Source organism: Aquarana catesbeiana, linkage group LG03, assembly GCF_042186555.1.
Source record: "Aquarana catesbeiana isolate 2022-GZ linkage group LG03, ASM4218655v1, whole genome shotgun sequence".
Lineage (NCBI taxonomy): Eukaryota > Metazoa > Chordata > Amphibia > Anura > Ranidae > Aquarana > Aquarana catesbeiana.
In genome coordinates, this window is record NC_133326.1 from 257916209 (window position 1) to 257942323 (window position 26115).

Below are 26115 nucleotides of genomic sequence, written 5' to 3' on the forward strand. Positions count from 1 at the left end.
GTCTAACTGATTTGGTATGTCCGCCCCCCCCCCCCCCCCCCCCGCATTTTTTTTGGAGCTCTGGAGGTTTTGGCTTTTGTGATGCTATATTTAAAGCTGATTAAATCACTTTCTGGCTATACAGCTTCGTTGTCTTTTAATCCTGGCCCATGTTCGAGTTTAAGCAAGGAACATAACCGATGCCCCAGGTTTCCTGTTTTTGGGTGGTTCCTTTCCCTTGCAGCATCCTATGGAGTCACCTTTGCATGCAGGGATTATGGGCACTGTCCACAGTTGGACCCTTTTTAAAACTGCACTGCAGCTGCCCCGCACATGTGTGAACCGGCTTTCAATGGTGGTCCGATTCACATGTTATGGGACATGGATGCAGTTAAAAAGGCATCCAATTTGCATATATGTGAACCGAGCCTCAAAGTTGTGAACTGCAAGTTCTAAGGTGGGAATTCTAACAAATAGTTTACTGGGCAAAGTTTATTTTGTGCTCAATGTGTTAAGCTAAAAAACAAGAAGAGTTTATTATTACTTTAATTATGTACAGTATAGCAACACTGCACTCTTCTGCTCCACACATTTTTCCCCAAGATGTTTTAGCTGTTTCTGTGCAGATCAGAGAAAATGTATGAATTTTTATCTATGCCAATAAGGGGCAGACGCAATTCATACTATGGTTCACCTATCAATGTCCTTTACTGTTACAAAAACATAGATGTACGAATAGATGAACTTTCATTTCAATTGAGAGCTTCTTGCATGTGCTGACAGCAATTAAACCATTTTATTTTATTTGCACAGCTTGATATTAATCCAGTAATAATAAATGTGTATAACAATTTATTTCAGTAGAGTGGCTTGAAAGAGCAGAGATGATTCTGATGAACTCTTCCAAGTGCCTGTATTTTGTGTTTCTTGGCCGATAAACTCACTAGAAAGCATTTTTAATCAGGAACTGTCAAAAAAATTTGCTTCCCTGTTTGATTAATCTCTGGCTTATTTTTAGTTTTCTTACATTTACATATTAACTGATATGCCGGGACATCCAGATATTTAGCATAGAAAAATCTCTTTAGAATCCAAGATACAATTAATTGCCTATCTTTAACCATTCTAATGCATGATAACAATAGATAAATGTCTTATACTGGCTTAATGGAAGGGGGTGTGTATAGGAAAAGGGACATAGATGACATATGAAAATTCAGGATGAACATCTTGACACCTGAGAGACTGCCAGGGAAAGGGATGCAGGTGTACACACAGGGGTGATTTACTAAAGGCTAAAATAGACTGTACTTTGCATGTGCAGTTGCACTCTGAAAAGGGAATTAGCTGTGCAGCTTAGTAAATGAGGCAGAGCTTCACTTAGCAAAGAATACCCAATCAGATGCAAGGAAAAAAAAAACAGCATTTTTGCTTGCACATGTTTGGATGATGAAAGTCAGAGGAGCTTCTCCTTATTTACTAAGCTCTGGAGGAAATCCCCTTGCAGAGTGCAACTGGACTTGCAAAGTGCACAGCAGTGCAAAAGTGGAACATCCGCTTTAAGCACTCCTCGCCCCCTTACATGTCACATTTGGCATGTCATTTTTTTTTGGGGGGGGGGGGGAGTGGGTGCCTAGTTTTTAGTGGGACTTCCTGTCCCACTTCCAACTTCGGGCCGCCTAGGCAACTTGTCCTTTCCCCCTAGGCGGCCCCTCCCTCTCAGTAATCTTCTGGGACACGTCACAGGTCCCAGAAGATTGCCTGTCCACTCAGAGAGTGCATGCGCAGTGCGCGCCCGGCCGTGAAGCCGTAAGCTGTCACGGCCAAGTGCCCACAGTTTCAACAGCAGTGCCGTGGAGAGGAGGAGGAGAGGAGTGAGGCAACGTGCGGCCGCATCACTGGACGATGGAACAGGTGAGTGTCTGTTTTTTAAAAGTCAGCAGCAACACTTTTTGTAGCTACTGACATTTAATAAACTAAAAAAAGCCTGGAACTCCGCTTTAAGTTCCCCACAAGTAAATCATATTCATTTAAAAACTGCATGTTTTCTTTTTTTGTGTGGTTTTACACTTAGACCCCTTTCACACTGGGGCAGTGGCGGCGCTAGCGGTAAAGCTCTTCCAGTTTTAGCGGTGCTTTAACACTGTTATAGCAGCGCTTTTCAGACACAAGCGGGGCACTTTTAACCCCCGCTAGCGGCCGAGGAAAGGGTTAAAAGCGATTGTGTTGCGGCGCTACCAAAGCACTTTGCTGGCACTTTGTCAGCGGTGCTCATTCATTTAGATGGGCAGGGCATTTTGGGAGCAGTGTATACACCGCTCGCCCACCGCCCCAAAGATACTGCTTGCAGGACCTTTTTACCCATACTGCAAGTGCACCGCCCCAGTGGGAAAGCACTCAGGCTTTCGCACTGGGGAGGCATTAGAGGTGCTTTTCAGATGTTTTACAGGTGCTATTTTTAGCGCTAAAATGCCTGAAAAGCGCCTCAGTGTGAAAGAGGTCTAATGCATAAATATAAATATATCAAACTATCTTTATCATTATTATACAGGGTTTATATGGTGGCAACAGCTTGAGCAGCACTTTACATTTTAAAGGGAGACAGTACGGTTCAATACGATTCAAGAGGGTTAGGAGGGCCTGGCTCCTGAAAGCGATACAATCTATCAATTTAAAGTGTTACTAAAGTCAGTTTTTTTAAAAATTATATAACAAACATGTCTAAACTTACCTGCTCTGTGCAATGGTTTTGCACAGAGCAGTCTTCTTCTGGGGTCCTTCGTCGATGCTCCAGGCCCCTCCTCTTTGGCAGCCGCCCTCACAGAAAGCTGCTTTCCATGGGAGCTTTTGATTGTCCAATGAGGTAGACAGTGTTGGAAGCCGCTGCTCTCGTGCACGTCACTGGATTGGATCGGGCTCAGGTAAGAAAAAGGGGGGGTCTGGGGGGGGGGGGGGGCTGCAGCACAAAAGGTTTTTCACCTTAATGCATTTAAGGTGAAAAACCTTAAGTCAGGGGTCCTCAAACTTTTTAGACAGGGGGCCAGTTCACGGTCCCTCAGACTGTTGGGGGGCCGCACTATAGTATAAAAAAAATATGAACTAATTCCTAAATTCCTATGCACACATCTTTTTTGTAGTGCAAAAGAATAAAAGAATGAATAATAAATAATAATATATATAGGGGATGGACAGGGGGACAGAGGGGGGGCAGTGGGGTGGACAGGGGGACAGAGGGGGGGGCAGTGGGGTGGACAGGGGGACAGAGGGGTGGACAGGGGGATGGACAGGGGGACAGAGGGATGGACAGTGGGGTGGACAGGGGGACAGAGGGGTGGACAGGGGGACAGTGGGGTGGACAGAGGGGATGGACAGGGGGACAGAGGGGATGGACAGGGGGACAGAGGGGATGGACAGGGGAACAGACAGGGGGACATAGGGGACGGACAGGGGGACAGAGGGGACGGACAGGGGGACAGAGGGGTGGACAGTGGGGTGGACAGGGGGACAGTGGGGTGGACGGGGGGGACAGTGGGGTGGACAGGGGGACAGTGGGGTGGACAGGGGGACAGTGGGGTGGACAGGGGGACAGTGGGATGGACAGAGGGGTGGACAGGGGGACAGTGGGATGGACAGGGGGACAGAGGGGGGGACAGTGGGGTGGACAGTGGGGTGGACAGGGGGACAGAGGGGATGGACAGGGGGACAGAGCGATGGACAGGGGGTTGACAGGGGGACAGAGGGATGGACAGGGGGGCAGAGGGATGGACAGTGGGGTGGACAGGGGGACAGTGGGACAGAGGGGTGGACAGGGGGACAGTGGGACAGAGGGGATGGACAGGGGGACAGTGGGGTGGACAGAGGGGATGGACAGGGGGACAGTGGGGTGGACAGAGTGGATGGACAGGGGGACAGAGTGGATGGACAGGGGGACAGAGGGGATGGACAGGAGGACAGAGGGGACGGACAGGGGGACAGAGGGGACGGACAGGGGGACAGAGGGGACGGACAGGGGGACAGAGGGGTGGACAGGGGGACAGAGGGGTGGACAGGGGGACAGTGGGGTGGACAGAGGGGATGGACAGGGGGACAGTGGGGTGGACAGAGTGGATGGACAGGGAGACAGAGTGGATGGACAGGGGGACAGAGGGGATGGACAGGAGGACAGAGGGGACGGACAGGGGGACAGAGGGGACGGACAGGGGGACAGAGGGGACGGACAGGGGGACAGAGGGGTGGACAGGGGGACAGAGGGGTGGACAGGGGGACAGTGGGGTGGACAGAGGGGTGGACAGGGGGACAGAGGGGATGGACAGGGGGACAGAGGGATGGACAGAGGGATGGACAGGGGGGTGGACAGAGGGATGGACAGGGGGACAGAGGGGTGGACAGGGGGACAGAGGGGTGGACAGGGGGACAGAGGGGATGGACAGGGGGACAGAGGGGATGGACAGGGGGACAGTGGGGTGGACAGGGGGACAGTGGGCTGGACAGGGGGAGGGGGACAGTGGGGTAGACAGGGGGACAGTGGGGTGGACAGGGGGACAGTGGGGTGGACAGAGGGGTGGACAGGGGGAGAGTGGGATGGACAGGGGGACAGAGGGGGGGACAGAGGGGATGGACAGGGGGACAGAGGGGATGGACAGGGGGACAGAGGGGGCGGACAGGGGGACAGAGGGATGGACAGGGGGACAGAGGGGTGGACAGTGGGGTGGACAGGGGGACAGTGGGGTGGACAGAGGGGTGGACAGGGGGACAGTGGGGTGGACAGAGGGGTGAACAGGGGGACAGAGGGGTGGACAGGAGGACAGTGGGGTGGACAGGGGGACAGTGGGGTGGACAGAGGGGTGGACAGGGGGACAGAGGGGTGGACAGGGGGACAGTGGGGTGGACAGGGGGACAGAGGGGGGGACAGAGGGACAGTGGGGGGGACAGGGGGACAGTGGGATGGACAGAGGGGTGGACAGGGGGACAGAGGGGGGGACAAGGGGACAGAGGGGTGGACAGGGGGACAGAAGGGTGGACAGGGGGACAGTGGGATGGACAGGGGGACAGAGGGGTGGACAGGGGGACAGAGGGGTGGACAGGGGGACAGTGGGGTGGACAGAGGGGTGGACAGGGGGACAGAGGGGGGGACAGTGGGGTGGACAGGGGGACAGTGGAGTGGACAGGGGGACAGTGGTGTGGACAGGGGGACAGAGGGGGGAACAGAGGGACAGTGGGGTGGACAGGGGGACAGTGGGGTGGACAGGGGGACAGAGGGGGGGACAGAGGGACAGTGGGGGGGACAGGGGGACAGTGGGATGGACAGAGGGGTGGACAGGGGGACAGAGGGGAGGACAAGGGGACAGAGGGGTGGACAGGGGGACAGAAGGGTGGACAGGGGGACAGTGGGATGGACAGGGGGACAGAGGGGTGGACAGGGGGACAGAGGGGTGGACAGGGGGACAGTGGGGTGGACAGAGGGGTGGACAGGGGGACAGAGGGGGGGACAGTGGGGTGGACAGGGGGACAGTGGAGTGGACAGGGGGACAGTGGTGTGGACAGGGGGACAGAGGGGGGAACAGAGGGACAGTGGGGGGGACAGGGGGACAGTGGGGTGGACAGGGGGACAGAGGGGGGGACAAGGGGATAGAGGGGTGGACAGGGGGACAGAGGGGTGGACAGGGGAACAGAGGGATGGACAGGGGGACAGAGGGGTGGACAGGGGACAGAGGGGTGGACAGGGGGACAGAGGGATGGACAGGGGGACAGAGGGGTGGACAGGGTACAGAGGGGTGGACAGGGGGACAGACGGGTGGACAGAGGGGTGGACAGGGGTCCTCACTTGTTAGTAGGCTGTTGCCTGAAGCCTCCGCACTCGCTGTCACCCTCCGCGCCTCCTGTCTGCGTGAGGAAGACGTGAATCCGCGCGGGACTGTGCTGGAAACTACACTTCCCAGCATGCAGCGCGGCACACGGAGCCCTCCATTACTGGGGTGGGGGAGGCGGCTTGAGCGGAGCGGATATGCTCCCTGCCGAAGCAGAGTGGACCTGCCCAAGCCGAGCCGACCTGGCCCCGGCCCGAGCCTGGCCTGTCAGGAATCCGGCCCTGGGTGGGGTGGGCCGGATAAATGTCCTCGGCGGGCCGCATGTGGCCCGCGGGCCGTAGTTTGAGGACCCCTGCCTTAAGTCTTTAGAAACACTTTAAACTTACCAGTGGGGAGTTGAAATGTGCTGATCAATTACTGTTAAGTCAGAATGTTTTCAGGAAAGAAAACGTTTTGAAACAGCTGATGGAGCAAAGGATGAAAACAATACTATGTTTACAGGCTTGAGAAATGAAAAGATTCATCTTATTGCACAAATAGTAGTCAAAGTTACCTTAAATAGCCGTCTAATAACTGCATCTAAAACATCCCATTTTGTCTTTCCACTGACTCCAATGGATCCTATTAAATACTGGTGACTTTTGGCATCCTAGGAAAATGCATAAGATATAATATATAATCATAGTGTTAAATATATGTGGTTGTGCCAAATTCGATCATGATGTTTCAAAACAAAGAAAAACATATTTTGTCTGTGTTTTCATTTATTAAAAAAAACTTTAAAAAAAGAAAAATTACCAAAATGTTCAAAGTTCAATTTTAGGCAAAACTCCAGTTTGTTGACATAACAGCCCCTACAGCTCAATTATAGAAAGGATTTTAGCCAATTTTATTATAGATCAATTCAAGGTTATTTCCCAATAAATAAGTAATTCCATGTAGGTTCTGGCTACTGCAAGCACAAGATCATTGCTAGAGTTGTAATATATAACACTGTACATATAGCATACCTTTAGAAGTACCCAATTTCCATGATGGATGAAATTCTTAGGGGGTCTATTTATCAATGTTTTCACCCAACATTTACCCAGCCTTCACCAAAGATTCAAACAAGGTTCAAATAGGAAATGTGTGAATCTTGGGTCAAAGCTGTGTGACTCTTGGGTGAAAACATTTATAAGTAAACTGCTTAGTATAATGTGCCTAAAGTATGCTCTGTTCAGACCTTTGTTCAATTACGGGGGGATAATCATTCTGGCAAATTTTATCTAAAACTAGCTGCTGCCATCACTGCACATTTGTGAGATTTTTGGGGAATTTTTAAAAATTAACAGTTGGCTACAGAATGATATGTTAAAGTAATTTTAATAGCATACATTTTAAAATCATTTGTGTAGAGTGGGGGTCGGCAAGCCATCGATCACAATTTACCTGTCCACTGGGGAAGCCAATGGGTCGATCTGGAACACAGCCCCACACACAGACCTTCCCCCAGCCGCCGCTCTCATCTTCACTGCAACACGGAGATCAGGAGAAGTCACAGTACTGGATAGAGGGAGGAAGCATGAGCTGCTGAATTAATGTTTTACATTAACCAGCAGGTGATTGTTTGCCAGGCAGTCCTAGCAACCAATTACCAGCTGGTTAATGTAAAAAGTTAATTCTGTCAAATCCCGCCCCCGCCTTCTATCCACTACTGTGACTTCTCCCATTCTCTGCTCTGCTATACACTGGTTTAAGGTAGGAGAGTGACATGCTACCTACACACTGGTGTGAAGGGGACAGAAGACACTACATGGGGGTGGGGGTGTGTGAAGAGGACAGAGGACATTGCACTGGGAGGGCAGAGAACATTACGGTGGGGGGTAAAGGGGACAGAGGAAATTGCATGGGGGCACAGAGGACACTATAGTGGGGGGTGTATAGGGGACAGGGGGCATTGAATGGGGGGGAGAGGACACTACAGTGCGTGGGGGCAGGGGACATTACATTGGGGGGGTGAAGGGGACAGAGGACACTGCATGGGGGAGCACAGAGGACACTACATTGGGGGTGAAGGGGACAGAGGACACTGCATAGGGGGGCACAGAGGACACTACAGTGGGGTGGGGGGGTGAAGGGGACAGAGGACACTACAGTAGGGGGGAGGGTGTGAAGGGGTCAGGGGACATTGCTTTGGGAGGTAGAGGACACTACAGTGGTGGGGGGGAAGAGGACATTGCATGGGGGGCAGAGGATGCTACAGTGGGGGCACAGAGGACACTGCAGTGGGGGGTGGAGACAGAGAAACACTGCAGTGGGGGGGTGAAGTAGACAGATGGCACTGCATTGGGGGGTACAGAGAATAATACAGTGGGGGGGAGTGTGAGGGGGACAGAGGACATTGCTTTGGGGGGGCAGAGGATACAAAAGTGGGGGGTGAGGGGACAGGGGACACTGGATTGGTGGAGGTGCAGAGGATACTACAGTGTGGGGAGGGTGTGGAGACAAAGGACAGTGCTTTGAGGGGGCAGAGGACACTACAGTGGGGGGTGTGAAGAGTGCAGAGGGCACTGCTTTGGGGGGGCACAGGACACTGCAATAGTAGGAGGGGCAGAGGACACTACTGCAGGGTGGAGGGGGGCAGAGGACACTATAGTGGGGGGAGTGTGATGTGAAGGGGGGCATGGCACTGCTATGGGGAGGCAGACAAAACTACTGTATGGGGGACAGAGGTCCTTACCGTGAAAGGGGGATAGGAAAACGACTGCGTGGGGGGAGAGGACACTATTGTGAGGGGAATGATGTAAAGGGGAGTGGAGGACACTAGTGCACTAGTGGGAGTAAGGGGGGGGCACAGGCGATGCATATGATGGGCACAGTGGCTGCATATGATGGGCAGAGTGACTGCATTTGATTTTTTTTTTCAGTATTTTTTTGAATTTTTCAGTTTGTTTGCGCCCCCCCCCCCCAAAAAAAATTTTGAGCAACAGCCTCCACTGACTAAGACCACAGTGTGACCCCTGCACTGCACTGCAAATTAGAATCTACACAAGAGAATTAACTGAGTAGATATTTTAAAAAAGCGTACCTTGGTTCTTCCATATCCCTTATTAACACAGACCATGATTTTAACACTGCACCCATCCTTGTGGCAAGTTCCATCTCTAACATCATCCAGTAAAATATCTGTAGAAACAGATGTTGTAAGTGTAAGGTTAGTTATATATATATATATATTCATTTGACATCTACTGCATTAAATAATATGGGTACCTACTGTATTATTGCATGGTCATTTTAATATAAACAATGATGGCAATATTTGCAACTTTATACCACGCTTCTTACTAACACACTGATTTTATTTTACTGTTCCTCTTTCTCAGTGTACATGTGGCAGTCCAATGTGAATTATTATAATCCTCTAGTTCCTATTCTGCAATTGGTCAGCAGTCACTTGGCAAACAACGGTGTGAATGCAATGTGTCTTACCTAAAGATGGCCACTTGAAGGAGAATCTACAAACTTCTATACGTTAAATATCCATTCAAAAATAAAAAAGCAAGTTATTCAAAATGTGAAGGCTTTATAAAAGTTACTATCTGAAAATCATTTTAATAACAGATTATAACTTCTCTTGGACAAAAATATATTACAGTATCTCTCTCAGGTATGGATAAATATTTAACCAAAGTGTTTTTCAAATGGGGTCATGTGTTAATTCCTATAGGTAACTAGACTGTGTACAGCGATACATATAAACACTTACATATACACAAATTTGGCTTTAGTAGCTAAAGTACACTAATCAGCCATAACATTCTGACCACACAACATACCCCATCAAGGCATGAACTCCACTAGACCCCAGTAGCAGATCGTTTAAGCCATGTAAGTTGCAAGATAGGCAAGATTGCACTGAGATCTGGAGAATTTGGGGGTCAACACCTTGAACTTGTTGCTGTGTTTCTCCAACCATTCTTGAATTCATCAAACCAGGCCACCTTCTTCCATTGCTCCATGGTCCAGTTCTGATGCTCACATGCCAATTGTAGGAGCTTTTGGCTGTGGTCGCAGGCCAGCATGAGCACCCTCACTGGTCTGCAGCTACACAGCCCCATACACAACAAACTGCAATGCACTGTGTGTTCTGACACCATTCTATGAGAATCAGCATTAAAGTTTTCAGCAATTTGGGCTACTGTAGCTCTTGAATTGGATCAGACTACATGGGCCTGCCTTTGCTCTTTACGTGCATTAATAAGCCTTGGCCACCCATAACCTTGTCACCGGTTCGCCATTTTTTCCTTCTTTGGACCACTTTTGGAAGGTGATGACCACTGCAGATTGGGAACATCCCATAAGAGCTGAGTTTTGGAGTTGCTCTGACCCAGTTGTCTAGCCATTACAATTTGATCCTTGTCAACGTCGCTTAAATCCTTAAGGTTGCCATTTTATTTCTACTTTCAACACATCAACTTCAGAGACAACATATTCTTTTGCTGCCTAATATATCCCACCTATTTTCAGGTGTCATTGTAATGAGATAACAAATGGTAATTACTTTACCTGTCAGTGCTCATACTGTTATGGCTGGTTAGTGTAAATGCCTAATCTGAAGTTCATAAAATCCTATTTAACAAACTGTATACCTCCCAGCCTTCAGAAATATAAGTCAGGCCAAGTTATGTGTAGAACATCGCCATGAACTTTTCATAGTTAATGGTTATATCATGTCGGGACTTGCAATGCCTATTTCAGGCCCAAGCTAAGGACTGTTTGGAGGTATGTAATAGCACCATCCAGCTATACTAAAACTAAAAAGATCATTTTTTGTTCTGCTGTGTTGTTGAGCTTTCCCCATTTGAATATTGGTATTTCATAGAAATGGCCAAATTTGACCAGCACAAAATAAACAATAATTCTATCACCAAATCCTGAATGAGGTCTGATTTACCATAAATAAACTGAAAAAGCCCCCTATTTAAAGATAGTATACACTACATAAATTCATGTCTGTCTGAAGAATACTACAATTCTAAATCAAAACTTAACAAAAATAAAAATACAGCCTTGAATACCTGTAGCTATGGTTTCTGTTATATTCAGATTATTTAAAGAAAGGCCCAGTGATTGACGTGAAGAGGATGAGGTGCAACTTGATGATTCAGAGGAAGGCCGATTTGTTTTTCCCGGGGTAGTCTCAGATTTTAGCCTATCATTCTCAGCTTTCAGTATTTCAATTTCATTCTAAAATTCGAACACATAGTATTGTTAAAAACATAAAAGCCCATGGTTGAATGCCCGGAAAAAAAAAAAAAAACTTCAAGTAACAATGGAATCCAACCTCTTAAAATGGCTGCTTATATATAATTTTTAGTAATCAACATGTCCATGCTGCCTTTCAGACCTTCTGGAGCAGGGGTAGGCAACCCCCGGCACTGGTGCCGCAAGCAACACACAAAGCCTCTTTTGCCAGTACTCGACTCCCTCCCCATCAGCAGTGCAGCGCAGGGAAGTGTCAGTGAGACACTAATGCATTCCTATTTCAGAATTTCCCATGCCGCACCTGCACTGAGGAGGGGGGTACTGTGCCCCCACACGTTGCAAAAGATGGGAAACATTGTTTGGCTCTTTTGCTGTAGCTGCAATCGTCCGCTTTTGTGATGGGGAAGAGATTGGGTGCAGTTATGCTGGGGGGGGGTCCCTGTTTCTAGGAGGGGGAGGACTGTCTTGGCCACTGCTAAACCAATCACAATCCTGCCAACCCTGCCCACCATCTGAAGGAAGAAGACTCGCTTGGTTGCCACCACCAATTTCAGAAAGAAGGGATTTCACTGTGATTGAGAAAACCACCAGGTGACAGTTTGTGGAATTACTGTTGAGCTTCTGGGAACTTTGTTGAAATTATTTCTGAACCTCTGCGTCACATACTACTGAACCCTTGCACTCTATGTCCCTTTAAGCCACAGCCAGTATTCAATGCAATGAAAATCACACCCAACCACTTTTTCTCAGCTGTTGGAGCCCAACTTATGATCCTGCACACAGGCCCACTGCTTTCAGAAAATGCCATGACCTGAGCTCATCATTGCGCATCCATTCCATATACTTGTATGTGACATTGCATACAAGCACTTGGGCTGGATGCGAGAGGTTGATCATCAGGATGAGTGTGCCAGGACAGGTAGATGTGTCTCATATCTGCTTCCTTTCACCACTCTGCATATCATGCATATCATAGATGTGAAGAAGGTACAAGGATGGAGCAGATAAGCAGGAGGGTACAGCGGTGGGAAAAATGAGCAGGAGGGGTTCAGAGGTGGAACAGAAGAGCAGGAGGGTACAGCAGTGGGGCAGATGTGCAGGGAGGTACAGTGGTAGAAGAGGTGAGAAGAGGTTCAGGTGTATTGGTGGGGCAGATGAGCAGGGGGTTACAGTGGTGGGGCAGGAGAGCAGGGGGAACAGTGGTGAGGCAGGAGAGCAGGGGGGTACAGAGGTGAGACAGATGTGCAGGAGGTACATTGGTGGGGCAGATGGGAAAGCGGGTTACAGTGGTGCGGCAGAATAGCAGATGGGTTCAGTGTTAGGACAAATGAGAAAGTGATTCAGTAGTGAGACAGAAGAGCATGGGGATATGGCGGTGGAGCAGATGTGCAGGGAGGTACAGTGGTGGGGCTGATGAGAAAAGGGGTACATTGATAGGGCAGATGAGCAGGGGGGTTGCAGTGGTGGCACAGAAGAGTAAGGGGATACAGTGGTGGGGCAGATGTGCAGGAGGTACAGTGGTGGGAGGAATGAGAAGGGGGTTTAACGGTGGGACAGAAAAGCAGGGGGGTACCGTGATGGGGCAGATGAGAAGGGGGTTACAGTGGTGGGAAAGATGAGCAGGGGGGGTTCAGTGTTGGGGCAGAGGAGAAAGGAGGTACATTGGTGGGACAGATGAGCAGAGGGTTACAGCAGTGGGGCAGAGGAGCAGGGGGTACAGAGGTGGGGCAGATGTGCAGAGGGGTGCAGAGGAGAAAGGAGGTACATCGGTGGAACACATGAGCAGGGGGTTACTGTGGTGGGGCATAAGAGCAGGGAAAACAGAGGTGGGACAGATGTGCAGAAGGTACAGTCCTGCGGCACATGAGAAAGGGGGTGACCTTGGTGGGGCAGATGAGCAGATAAGTACAGTGTTAGGACACATGAGAAGATGGTTCAGTGGTGGGGCAGATGAGAAAGGGGGAACATTGGTGGGACAGATGTACAGGCGGTTACAGTGGTGGGCAAGATGAGCAGGGGGTACAGAGGTGGGGCAGATGTGCAGGGTATTACAGTGGTGGGGCAGATGTGCAGGAGGTTATAGTGATGGGGCAGATGTGCAGGGGGTTACAGTGGTGGGGCAGATTAAAAAGGGGGTATGATGGTGGGGCAGATGAGAAAGGGGGTACATTGGGGGGGCAGATGAGCAGGGTGGTACAGTGGTGGGGCAGATGTACTGGGGGTTACAGTCGTGGGGCAGATGAGCAGGGTAGTACAGTGGTGGGACATATATACAGTGGTGGGGCAGATGTGCAGGGGGTTAGTGGTCAGGCAGATGAGCAGGGGGGGTACAGTGGGGAAACAGATTTGCAGGGGGGGCAGTGATCTGAGATGTGAAGGCGCATGAATCGGGGCTCATATGAGGTGTGGAGTTGCAGGAATTGGGGCTGATCTGAGGCGTGAGAGTGCAGGATGTTAATGTCTCACTACTAAAGTAGTTTACAGCATTTACTTTATAAAAAATCCTTTTCGTGATTGAGAGTGTGAAGACTTTTTTTGTTATAAAATCGGTGCGCTCAATTTCTTTGAAAACATTTTTCGGCACACTGTGCTCAAAAGATTGCCTACCCCTGTTCTGGAGAGTCTGTACACAAGTTAAATAGCTCTGATACAGGCTGCTATTGCCTGTTTTATGCTAAGTTCACCATCACTGCAAGCTATGTGACTGCCTAAGATTTAAAATGCAGTATGTAAGGCAGACAATGACAGCTTACAGACACAGGTATTTTGTTTAATATAAGGTCCTCTTTGTTAAATGGAAACAAGATAGCTCTTGTATGATTTTTAGTGCACTAACCACAGCTACTGCATCAGACTTTTTACAGACTCACTTAATGTGGTGAAATAAAAGCTAACTCTTCTATCAAATACACATTTAAAGGTTATCTTCTACAACAAAAAAACGTTTTCCAAAGCCATTCATTTTTTTTATTAGGCAAATGGGAGCCTAGATTGGCTTAGAAAGCTTGCTCTTCCCACACCACCTACTAAAATAGCAGGTAAAAAGTACAGGTTTCAATTACTGAATAGTCATCTCATACAAGCAATGTGATGTGGGATGAAACAGGCCACTCAAAGGCAGATCGTGCAGTAGGTTACAGAACTCATGTACACTTTAATTGAAGAATATTCCTGTCACCACTTCAGGTGACTGGGTCCCTGAATTGACCTCTGGACTGTTTAAGAAACGAAAAGGATGAACACCATTTCATTCTTCACATTGGTAAACTTCTTTGTGGGCAATTAACAACATCTCTATGGCTGGTCATGCACGCATAGATTTATTTATTTTTTATCAGCCAATGGGCTGATCAAAAAACAAACAGATTGCTCTATCCACACAAGCGAGGTGGAAGGAGAATCCCTTCCCACTGTGCTATTGTATTCTGACAGCAGGGACTCCTCCGCTGTCAGAATACACTGATCAGCACTGCAGCCGATTGGCTGCAGGCACTATTTGAATAAAAATGTTACAACAATCCTGTTTGAGAGAAGCTGAAACATTAGATCAATTATTACATCAAATTCTGAAAGGCCATTGATGGATCAAAATTCGGCTGGGTCAGCAAGGACTGATCCATCTATGGCCAGCTTTATTTTTCAAAAAATCTTGATAAGATATAAAGTACTGCTCCTGGGAAGACGTGTTGACTATTTCACCAAATCTGGCTGAAACATCCCCTTTGTTTTCTACAACAGATTCTATTATGACTTTGCAAACAGTGAACATATAGAAAGCAACCAGATCTCAAAGGTCAGCCACAGTTCTGTATGGCCTCTTGCACAGAGGCATAATCATTTTCTGATGTTTATATGTACGATCTTGCTAGATCCTGAGTAAAATGCTCCATAAAGACCTTGCATATACATACGCATTGGCGTATAAATGTGTGTATACATAAACATGTGCAAAATTCCTCTTTATCCTCTTCAAGTTGCCAGTGTTGCAATCTATGCCCATACAGTGTACACAAACGTGCGTAAATTATTGCACCGAAGCGTAAAAATTAATATTTTTATTTTACAGCTCTGAACTCATTGCTGTATCACTGATCTCCAAGCAGCTGTGTGCATTGTTCTATAGACAACAATGCATGTGTGTTCAGATCAGTAAGAAACATGATGTTTTTTTCACCCATGTGCAAGAGGCCTAAAGCATACCAGGATTTTGCAGTCCCCTCCCATAGAAGAGAAATACATAAACAATCAGCACATGCAAACACAATGTATACTGTCAGAAGATTATTCCACAGGTTAGTTCTCTTTAAATAGTACCAGCATATTTAGAATGTTGAGAATGAGAAAACAGGGAATCAATGTACAACCATCTATAGCACATAACATTTAAAACGTAGAGGATCATTGACCTGCATGCGGTTCATTGCTTCTCTGATTTGGTCAAGGTGATGTGCAGAGCTAAGAGCCTCCAGGCGGATGTCTGTCAGCTTCAACTCCTTTTCTCGTAGTTCACCCTTTAGCTGCAGGATTATTTCAGCTTCTGCTTCAGTGCATTCACAGATCCTTTTGAAGGAAAAGAATCAAGTTTTATGAGCACTTTATAGAGAACAGCATTTCATTTTGTAAACGAGCAAAGGCTTTTTTTTTAACAAAAAATATTAAATATTTAAATGCCCCAGTATAAAAGAGCTTGTGGAAAGTATTTATTCCATCTTCTTGCCTGAAATAGGATAAGTCAACAACTGATTTTGCAAAGAAATTAATTGAGAATTTTCCAGCCTTCTAACTCTTCTTCCCTGAGGTCCTTCTAAGAAACCTGGAAAATGTAGTGAGCACTGAAAGAACACTAGTCAAGCCAATCTGTTACATATGAAGAAAGATCACGGTCTTGTAGGGCAGATCAGAGCCATATTAAGGCCAAATATGGCTCTAGGCATGGTGGCAGCTTTGCTCACCCCAACACCTCACCCCCTGTGTTTAAATGAACATTTCCAATACCCATTGTATTAGTCACTGTATTACAAAGCTCATTCAATTGTTTAAGGACTTTAAGAACTGCATTTCCAAGTATGCCCTAGTATAAATTCAAGCAGTATAATACAGTACATTATTATATATTGTGTAGTGTAATGTATGTTTTACACTCTCTCTCCCCATACAGTGCCTTGAAAAAGTATTCCTACCCCTTGAAATTTTCCACATTTTGTCATGTTACAACCAAAAACTTAAAAGTATTTTATTGGGATGTTATGTGATAGACCAACACAAAGAGGGACATAATTGTGAAGTAGAAGGAAAATGATAAATGGTTTTAAATATTTTGTACAAATAAATACGTGAAAAGTGTGGCGTGCATTTGTATTCAGCCCACTTTTACTCTGATACCCCTAACTAAAATCTAGTGAAACCAATGGCCTTCAGAAGTCACCTAATTAATAAATAGAGTCCACTTGTGTGTAATGTAATCTCAGTATAAATACAGCTGTTATGTGAAGCCCTCAGAGTTTTGTTAGAGAACCTTAGTAAACAAACAGCATCACGAAGGCCAAGGAGCACACCAGGCCAGTCAGGGATAAAGTTGTGGAGAAGTGTAGAGCAGGGTTAGGTTATAAAAACAATATCCCAAGCTTTGAACATCTCACAGAGCACTATTCAATCCATTATCCGAAAATGGAAAGAGTATGGCACAACTGCAAACCTACCAAGACATGGGCACAAGGCTGTCCACCTAAACTGACAGGCATTAATCAGAGAAGCAGCCAAGAGGCCCATGGTAACTCTGGAGGAGCTGCAGAGATCCACAGCTCAGGTGGGAGAATCTGTCCACAGGACAACTATTAGTCGTGCACTCCACAAATCTGTCCTTTATGGAAGAGTGGCAAGAAGAAAGCCATTGTTGAAAGAAAGCCATAAGAAGTCCCATTTGCAGTTTGCGAGAAGCCATGGGGGGGACACAGCAAATGTGGAAGAAGGTGCTCTGGTCAGATGGGAAAAAATTGAACTTTTTGGCTTAAAAGCAAAACGCTATGTGTGGCAGAAAACTAACACTGTACATCACCCTGAACACACCATTCCCATCATGAAACATGGTGGTGGCAGCATCATGCTGTGGGGATGCTTTTCTTCAGCAGGGACAGGGGATGGAGCCAAATACAGGGCAATCTTAGAAGAAAACCTGTTAGCGTCTGAAAAAGACTTGAGACTGGGGCAGAGGTTCACCTTCCAGCAGGACAACAACCCTAAACATACAGCCAGAGCTACAATGGAATGTTTTAGATCAAAGCATAGTCATGTGTTAGAATGGCCGAATTCAAAGTCCAGACCTAAATCCAATTGAGAATCTGTGGCAAGGCTTGAAAATTGCTGTTCACAGACGCTCTCCATCCAATCTAACAGAGTTTGAGCTATTTTGCAAAGAAGAATAAGCAAAAATTTCACTCTCTAGATGTGCAAGGCTGGTAGAGACATACCCAAAAAGACTTGCAGCTGTAATTGTAGCGAAAGGTGGTTCTACAAAGTATTGACTCGGGGGGGCTGAATATAAATGCACGCCACACTTTTCACATATTTATTTGTAAAAAAATGTTTTAAAACAATTTATCATTTTCCTTCCACTTCACAATTATCTGCCACTTTGTGTTGGTCTATTACATAAAATCCCAATAAAATACATTCAAGTTTTTGTTTTTGTTTGCAATATGACAAAATGTGGAACATTTCAAGGTGGGTTATGAATACTTTATCAAGGCACTGTATATATATATATATATATATATATATATATATATATATATATATTTAGTATATATACACAAGGATTGCAATATTTGAATAGAGGCTGGCCCATTTTCATTGTCAGTAAATGCATGACCCGCCCTATCAGACATCAACTGCCTCTTAAAGGGTGGCAAATTCACTACGCATTTCCTGACAATTTGTCAGTCACAAGGTTCACTGCTCAGCGAGGGTCAGCTAGGATCACTGGCCTCACCAAAGTACAAACAGCAAAGAGACTCGCCAGCATACAATTACTTTGCAACTGACTGTGACTTTAAATATTTAGTTATTTATGATAATTCCTGAAATGTCTTGTATACATGAGCGTTTTTTATACAATTTTTAAACCCACGAGCAGTTTCAGGATTAACAAATTAACTCAATAAGACTCATCTGATAAAACACACCACTTACTAAATCTGAAGTTTTTGTGAACCCAAATGTGACTTTATTAACAAAAAATGTTTATACAAATGCTGCAAAGAGCAGTTGAGTGCCATCACCTAAATCAACCACTTATCAATCTGTGTAAATGAGTCTGACAACAGTAGTCTGCCAACAGTAGGTTGCTGAAAGCTACTTGACATTTGATTGGTTGTTATTGGCAACAGGACATCATTGCTTATTACTCATCTTTATGTGTTATTGAATAATTTTGGCTGTGAAATATGTACTTCTAATAACACTCCAGTTTTTCTGAAAACAAAGATTTTCCTTTTTCTTTTCTGTAGATACTGTAGTAGGCCATGAACATTTTTTTCAGATCCATATACAACGTTGCTAAGTAGAAATCTCTACTAATGCCCTGTACACACGGTCTGACATTGATCGGACATTCTGACAGCAAAATCCATGGATTTTTGCCGACGGATGTTGGCTCAAACTTGTCTTGCATACACATGGTCACACAAAGTTGTCGGAAAATCCGATCGTTCTGAACACGGTGTCGTAAAACACGTACATCGGGACTATAAACGGGGCAGTAGCCAATAGCTTTCGTTTCTTAATTTATTCTGAGCATGCGTGGCACTTTGTGCGTCGGATTTGTGTACACACGATCGGAATTTCCGACAACGGATTTTGTTGTCGTAAAATTTTATAGCAAGCTCTCAAACTTTGTGTGTCGGAAATTCCTATGGAAAATGTGTGATGGAGCCTACACACGGTCGGAATTTCCGACAACAAGGTCCTATCACACATTTTCCATCGGAAAATCCTATCGTGTGTACAGGGCATAAGTCCTACAAAGTCCAATTACAATTGTGTAATCTGTCTTAGTATTACAATACTAACCAATTGTATTACAATACTAAGCAATACTAAGAATCCCTTTAGCTGCTACATGTATCTCTTTAAAGACAAAGTACATTACACTGTAAACGTAAATACGGAACGAGGGATCTATGTATATGTATTGCAAACTCAAGTCATGCACAGACCTCTGGAGAGAGTAGCAAGGGAGAGGGAGGGAAAGGAGAGGGTGGATAAGGATTCAAGGAAATCTGGTGTAGAAATGAGTACTGGTTGCTAGAAACATACAATTATTATTTAGCCATTTTAAATTGCTCTGGTTGGCTTAAAAATTAAATGCAATGTCTAACAACAACAGATTGCAAAGTAACCTGAAAATCAATTGCATATGTTTGTAAATCCCTCTTTAAAGGTAATCTGTGTGAAATGGAATATGATACTTATCATTGTTGACTAAGGCCAGCCATACATGGATCAAAATTCAGGTGGTTCAGCAGGGACCGGTCGAATTTCGATCCATGTATGGACAAGGAGGTTGGACAGAAGTCGAACTACCAATCTCTTTCTGTACAATCGACCTGTCAGATTTTTGACACTTGACGTAGCCGATAGCACTGATCAGTGTATTCTGACAATGGGGAAATCTTGTCGCTGTCTGAATACAATGGCTCAGTGGGAGGATTTCCTCATCCACCTCGAATGTGCTAATGGGGGAATCGGGTCAGTTTTTTGTTCAACCCACTGGTTGAATGAAAAAACTGACTCATGTATAGCTGCCGTACTTTCAAAAGTGCAAGCCCCAGGGCTGTAATACTGATCCCAGCCTCCCTATCCATATAAAAAACATTGACAAGGACTGCAGGATTGTCACCTGAATGTTTTTTTAAACCACTATCCAGTTCCTTAATCACTATGCAGTGTCTGGTTTGAGCATAAAAGGCTTCACTTCTGGGTTTCCCTTATGATGAATGGTTGTGGCAGCACCTGACAGCCGATCCGAAAATTGGCTGGGGTGCCGACATCGTGGGCTCCCTGGACAGGTAAGTGTCTATATATTAAAAGTCAGCAGCTACAGGATTTGTTGCTGCTGACTTTTAATTTTTTTTCCCCCAGGCAGAACACCACTTTAACATGCCAGGATAAGGATCTTTCATTTAAAAAAGGGACAGATATTTTCAACTGAGTCCAATGACATTTGAAAATTTTGGTTCCTACGTACAGTGGAGAATGGACGTAGTTACCATTTAAAAGAAAGTTAGATCAAAACAGCTAAAAAAAGGAATTTGGACATTTGGAACGGGCTGAGAACAATAGAAGGTACTTTTTGAGTTAAGCATACATACTTGTTTTTTTTTTTTTACCAGTGTCACTTTAAAGGTGTACATAATGTCAGTTTCAGAAAGCCTACATAATATTTCCAAAATAAAAGTTGTACCAATTTAATCCCATAATCAATACTTAGTAAGCCTTTTTATTTCTTTCTTCACCTTCTTTCTTGGCTATATTTTACCATTTAGGTGTACATGCTTTTTCTTGGTTTTCATATGTTTGGTTTGGTTTTGTATTATCACATATAAGATATACAAAACTAAAAAAAACTTTATTTAATTTGTAAATAACTTGGCCATGTTTTGTACCATGCTTTGATATATCATATTAGAATCATCATAAATGGAACAAATAGCAAAATAAATCCACACTTTCCCAACAGGAGGGTGAGGAGTTATAAGCTACCTTAGTTTCCAAACAGAAGAAAACATATCTGTTTATCATAATGTTAAGAAACCTGGCTCTTTTTTAATCATGCCCACAACTCACTATGAATAAGCCACTTTGGTTTAACCCTTTCCTGACCAGAGGCTATTGAAGTCCAAATGCCCAAATCAAATTTATTAAAATCCATTTTTTTTTCACTTTTTTTTATGCTGACAAACAGAAAAACATGTTTTAAAAAGGCATTTTGCTATTTTGCACTGACTGTCTTTTAATCAAATGTTTTTAAAAGGTTTGATTTCAAAAACTTTTTTTGTTTCACATTCTAATGCACAGTACAGCTACAGCCAGCAGGTTTTTTATAAAAGCGCAACCTTCAAAATTCTATCACATTTTCTACACCAAAATTATTACTGCTTCTAAGATTCTATGCATTCCCACATATAATTAGTGACATACAAAATTCAAAACCCAGTGCTGCACAGGTTTTATGTCTAACTCTTGCAATGCTGCAAATAGTCTTACGTGAATAATCCAAAATAATGATACAGAAAAAAGTATATAAAACAGTGACAACTAAATTAATAAATACTATTAATCCACCACAATTGCATAGCAGTGTCTGTTATTTCTCAGTGTGCAATTGGTGATTGATAGTACAGCAAGCAGAGAGAAAGAATGTTTACAGCACACATCTGAAATTTACTCACCTGCGGACATAAGTGGATGGAAATGGATTGAAAGAGGCGGGAGTCCGACCAGCCATGGTAGTAGTAACCCCCCTTAAAGAGGAATATTGCACATTGAGAAATAACAGACAGTGACACGTAATGTTGGTGGATTAATAGAATTTAGTAATTTATTTGTTACTGTTTTATATATTTTTTTCTGTATCATTATTTCTGATTATTCACATAAGATTATTTGCAGCATTGTATGAGTTAGGCATAAATACTGAATACTGTGCGGCACTGGTTTTGAGTTTTCTTTGTAAACAACCTCAATAAATTATTATTTGCTGTCATGCTGATTATATAATTGGGAACCACACCAATTGTTTCTCGATTGTTAGACTAAGGACGTTCATCATGCCTAATATGCCGTGCCCATTTTAGATAGGCCACGCCCACTGAAGCTCATCTCAGGTTTCCTTGATTCATAAGAATGCTTTTGTATTTCTATCCTTATGAGTACAATTGAAAAAATAGAATTTTACTTTAAAATTATATTGACCAATTTATATAGTCAATGAAGAATACATTTTTCTTGTATGAATCATTATGTGTTTATTCAGCACCAGCATCCTCCAGAGCACTGTACAAATTGAGGTACAGTATTTATAGATATATAAAGATATGTAGGGCTTTTGACAATAACACTGCAACACACAAAAAAAAAACATAAAATGAGTCCTGGTAAAAAGAGCCAACAATGCAAAAGGAGAGGAGATAGAAATAAAATGCAAGGTGTGTAAGCAGTAAGTGTCTTGTAAATTAATAGTGCAGTGATAGGGGATATCGGAAAATATAATGTGGTGGTAAACAGATGTGAGTTTTTAAGAATGAATTCCAAGTGAAATAAATTTTGCAGCACAGTTACACACAAGTGACATTCACATATAAAATTTCTTGTGAATATGTGTCATGTAAAGACTAAAGAGTATGAATAAAGAGAGTATTCCCTTTTAGCAGGCAGATGACCGATCTGCTTGGCTTTTTTTAGTAAACTTTAGCTCTGCCCTATCATTTCAGCGGGTTTTAGAGTGTGGCTTGCATCCCAAGAAAAAGACCAAGTAGGTCCATTTTTAAAACTTCAAAAATGTTACTAGATGAACACACATGGGTTGCACCTTCACCATTCCTCCAACAGGAAGAAATTCAGATTTTAATTTTCTTGCTGGGGAATATTGGGGGATATAAACTATTATATGTATCGATGCACAACAGATTGTAGAGAATGAGGTTTACACTCATGCTGTTCTCCACTGCCTAAATAAGCAATAAAGAAGAAAACTGATAGATAAACATTTACCAAATAAGTAAAGAAAAAAATATAGGAATGGCTGTGGCAGTTTAGCAAACATTTAGTTACAGTACAAAGAAAATATCAAAGGGTAATTCGTTTTTTTTTTTAAATCTATTGAAAAAATATAGGTTAAAATCTACCAGACTGATCTTCCGTACTAAATTTAAAAACATGGTAATTTACAATAGCATATAAAATTATAACCAATGAATATATACTGGCAAAAAAAAAGTTGCCTAACAAATATTAAAATCTAAAAAAAATGAGTTTGTATATACTTATGTTACTTTTCTGTTTATTTTACAGTCAGTGTGTCAGAGACTGTTTTTAGTGCATAATTCCATGCAATCTTCCTGTTCTGGCACACCATTTCAATAACATGCATCACACTACAGTTTACCGAGATCTATGCTTGTAGGTCACCCGGCCATTTTGCCGTTTCTTTGGTACCCAGGCTAAAGAGGACCTGAATTCATACAACAGACAGACATATGTATTTACAATGATAAAAAATGTAATGATAACAAAATGTGACTTGAAACACATACACATGCAATGGAATATAATACATATATGTATAGCAGTACACAAGTGGAGACGAATGACATGTTTCGAAGTCTACTCCATTCTGCAAAAGGGACCAGTTCTTGAATGTAAAGTTTGCATAGCTTGTGAGTATACATGTTCTTTTAATTCTTCACTTTTCTGAAAATCTACCTAGTACACAAAAACATTGCAACATCTAATTTGTTTTGTGTTAAAGTGACTCCATGATTAATGTATCGGGCTGTCATTTCTTTCCTCATTTTTTCAAATGGTAGTGGATTTGAATTTAAGTACTTGTGAATCACATGTAACATGCATGGTTTAAATAAGGGTTCGAATTTTCTTATTCTGTTCTTGTTCCAAGTTAGCGACTCTGGCAGTACTGCAGAGAAAGCATCATCATGACATGCAGGGAAAGGGCATTCTCAAAGCAGAGTTCAGTAAAGGCCTCCTCCATGGTTCTTTCATGACAGAAACCATTTAACACACATTTAAACATACAATTTTTAGGGCTTACTTGGTAAGGTAGGGCAAATAGGAAGAAGACACGCAATCCACCAAATCTAGGGTGGAAGGAGGGTGTGAATAAATTGGACTTTAGTTGTACCTCATAGAACAAAACACTATTAAAGCTAAAACATCTTTTTTTACAAAAATTAAAACAAATACAATTCATGAATATAAAGTGTCTCCATCTTTTACTGTTTTTTAAAAGTCATCATAAGTTATAGTATATTGCGTTTACGATCAATGCATTTTGCAATGCATTCACTTCTTCAGGATCCAAGGCACACTACAAATATAGGACGGACCACACTAGGAAATCGGAATCCAACATGAATGAACAAAAATTCTTAGTGCTCTAGACACATACACTATATTGTCAAAAGTATTAGGACGCCTGCCTTTACATGCACATGAACTTTAATGGCATCTTACTCCATAGGGTTCAATGGAAGAATGATCAAACATTCCCATAGACACACTTCTAAACCTTGTGAACAGCATTCCCAGAAGAGTTAAAGCTGTTATACCTGCAAAGGGTGGGCCAACTCAATATTGAACCCTACAGACAAAGACTGGGCTGCCATTAAAGTTCCTGTGCGTGTAAAGGCAGGTGCCTGAATACATTTAACAATATAGTGTATATTAATATACAAAAATAACAAACAAAAAAACACAAAAACAAGAAACATGTGCCCTAAAAGGGAAATATGAGATAAAGAAATGGCGTTTTGCTCCATGAGGTACATCAAAGTCTCTTCTGTTTACACACTCCTTCCACTCTATTTTTAGTGGATTGAGTGGTAGTGTGTATTCTTCCTTTTTTTAACCACTTGACGACCGCCTCACGCCGATGTACGTCGGCAAAGTGGCACGGACAGGCAAAATCACGTACATATACGTGATTTGCCTTCCGCGGGTGGGGGGTCCGATCGGACCCCCCCCCCGGTGCCCGAGGCGGTCGTCTTTTGTCCAGCGGCGATCGGTGATGAGGGGGAGACCATCCGTTCGTGGCCCCCCCCTCGCGATCGCCGCCGGCCAATGAGAACACTCCTTTGCTGCTGTATGCTAAACAGCAGCAAAGGAAGTGATGTCATCTCCCCTCGGGTCGGTATTTTCCGTTCCGGCCCGAGGAGAGAAGACATCTATGTGAGTGCACCAACACACACACACACAGTAGAACATGCCAGGCACACAAAACACCCCGATCCCCCCCCCCGATCGCCCCCCGATCCCCCCCCAATCACCCCCCCCCCCCTGTCACAAACTGACACCAGCAGTTTTTTTTTTTTTTTTTTTTTTTTTCTGATTACTGCATAGTGTCAGTTTGTGACAGTTACAGTGTTGGGACAGTGAGTATTACCCCCCTTTAGGTCTAGGGTACCCCCCTAACCCCCCCTAATAAAGTTTTAACCCCTTGATCACTCCCTGTCACCAGTGTCGCTAAGCGATCATTTTTCTGATCGCTGTATTAGTGTCGCTGGTGACGCTAGTTAGTGAGGTAAATATTTAGGTTCGCCGTCAGCGTTTTATAGCGTCAGGGACCCCCATATACTACCTAATAAATGTTTTAACCCCTTGATTGCCCCCTAGTTAACCCTTTCACCACTGATCACTGTATAACCGTTACGGATGACGCTGGTTAGTTCGTTTATTTTTTATAGTGTCAGGGCACCCGCCGTTTATTACCGAATAAAGGTTTAGCCCCCTGATCGCCCGGCGGTGATATGCGTCGCCCCAGGCAGCGTCAGATTAGCGCCAGTACCGCTAACACCCACACATGCAGCATACGCCTCCCTTAGTGGTATAGTATCTGATCGGATCAATATCTGATCCGATCAGATCTATACTAGCGTCCCCAGCAGTTTAGGGTTCCCAAAAACGCAGTGTTAGCGGGATCAGCCCAGATACCTGCTAGCACCTGCGTTTTGTGCCTCCGCCCAGCCCACCCAAGTGCAGTATCGATCGATCACTGTCACTTACAAAACACTAAACGCATAACTGCAGCGTTCGCAGAGTCAGGCCTGATCCCTGCGATCGCTAACAGTTTTTTTTGTAGCGTTTTGGTGAACTGGCAAGCACCAGCCCCAGGCAGCGTCAGATTAGCGCCAGTACCGCTAACACCCACGCACGCACCGTACACCTCCCTTAGTGGTATAGTATCTGATCGCATCAATATCTGATCCGATCAGATCTATACTAGCGTCACCAGCAGTTTAGGGTTCCCAAAAACGCAGTGTTAGCGGGATCAGCCCAGATACCTGCT

General features: G+C 44.4%; 1 protein-coding gene across 1 annotated transcript in view; it reads right to left on the minus strand.

Annotated features, from left to right (window-relative positions):
• The window catches only part of NAV3 (neuron navigator 3), a gene marked incomplete in the record, with an annotated part of 918952 nt that overhangs the window by 57201 nt on the left and 835636 nt on the right, over nucleotides 1–26115 (minus strand). Inside the window, 4 exon segments of the mRNA XM_073620003.1 lie at nucleotides 6340–6435; nucleotides 8857–8954; nucleotides 10850–11018; nucleotides 15443–15596. Of these exon segments, the coding sequence (XP_073476104.1) occupies nucleotides 6340–6435; nucleotides 8857–8954; nucleotides 10850–11018; nucleotides 15443–15596 (517 nt within the window).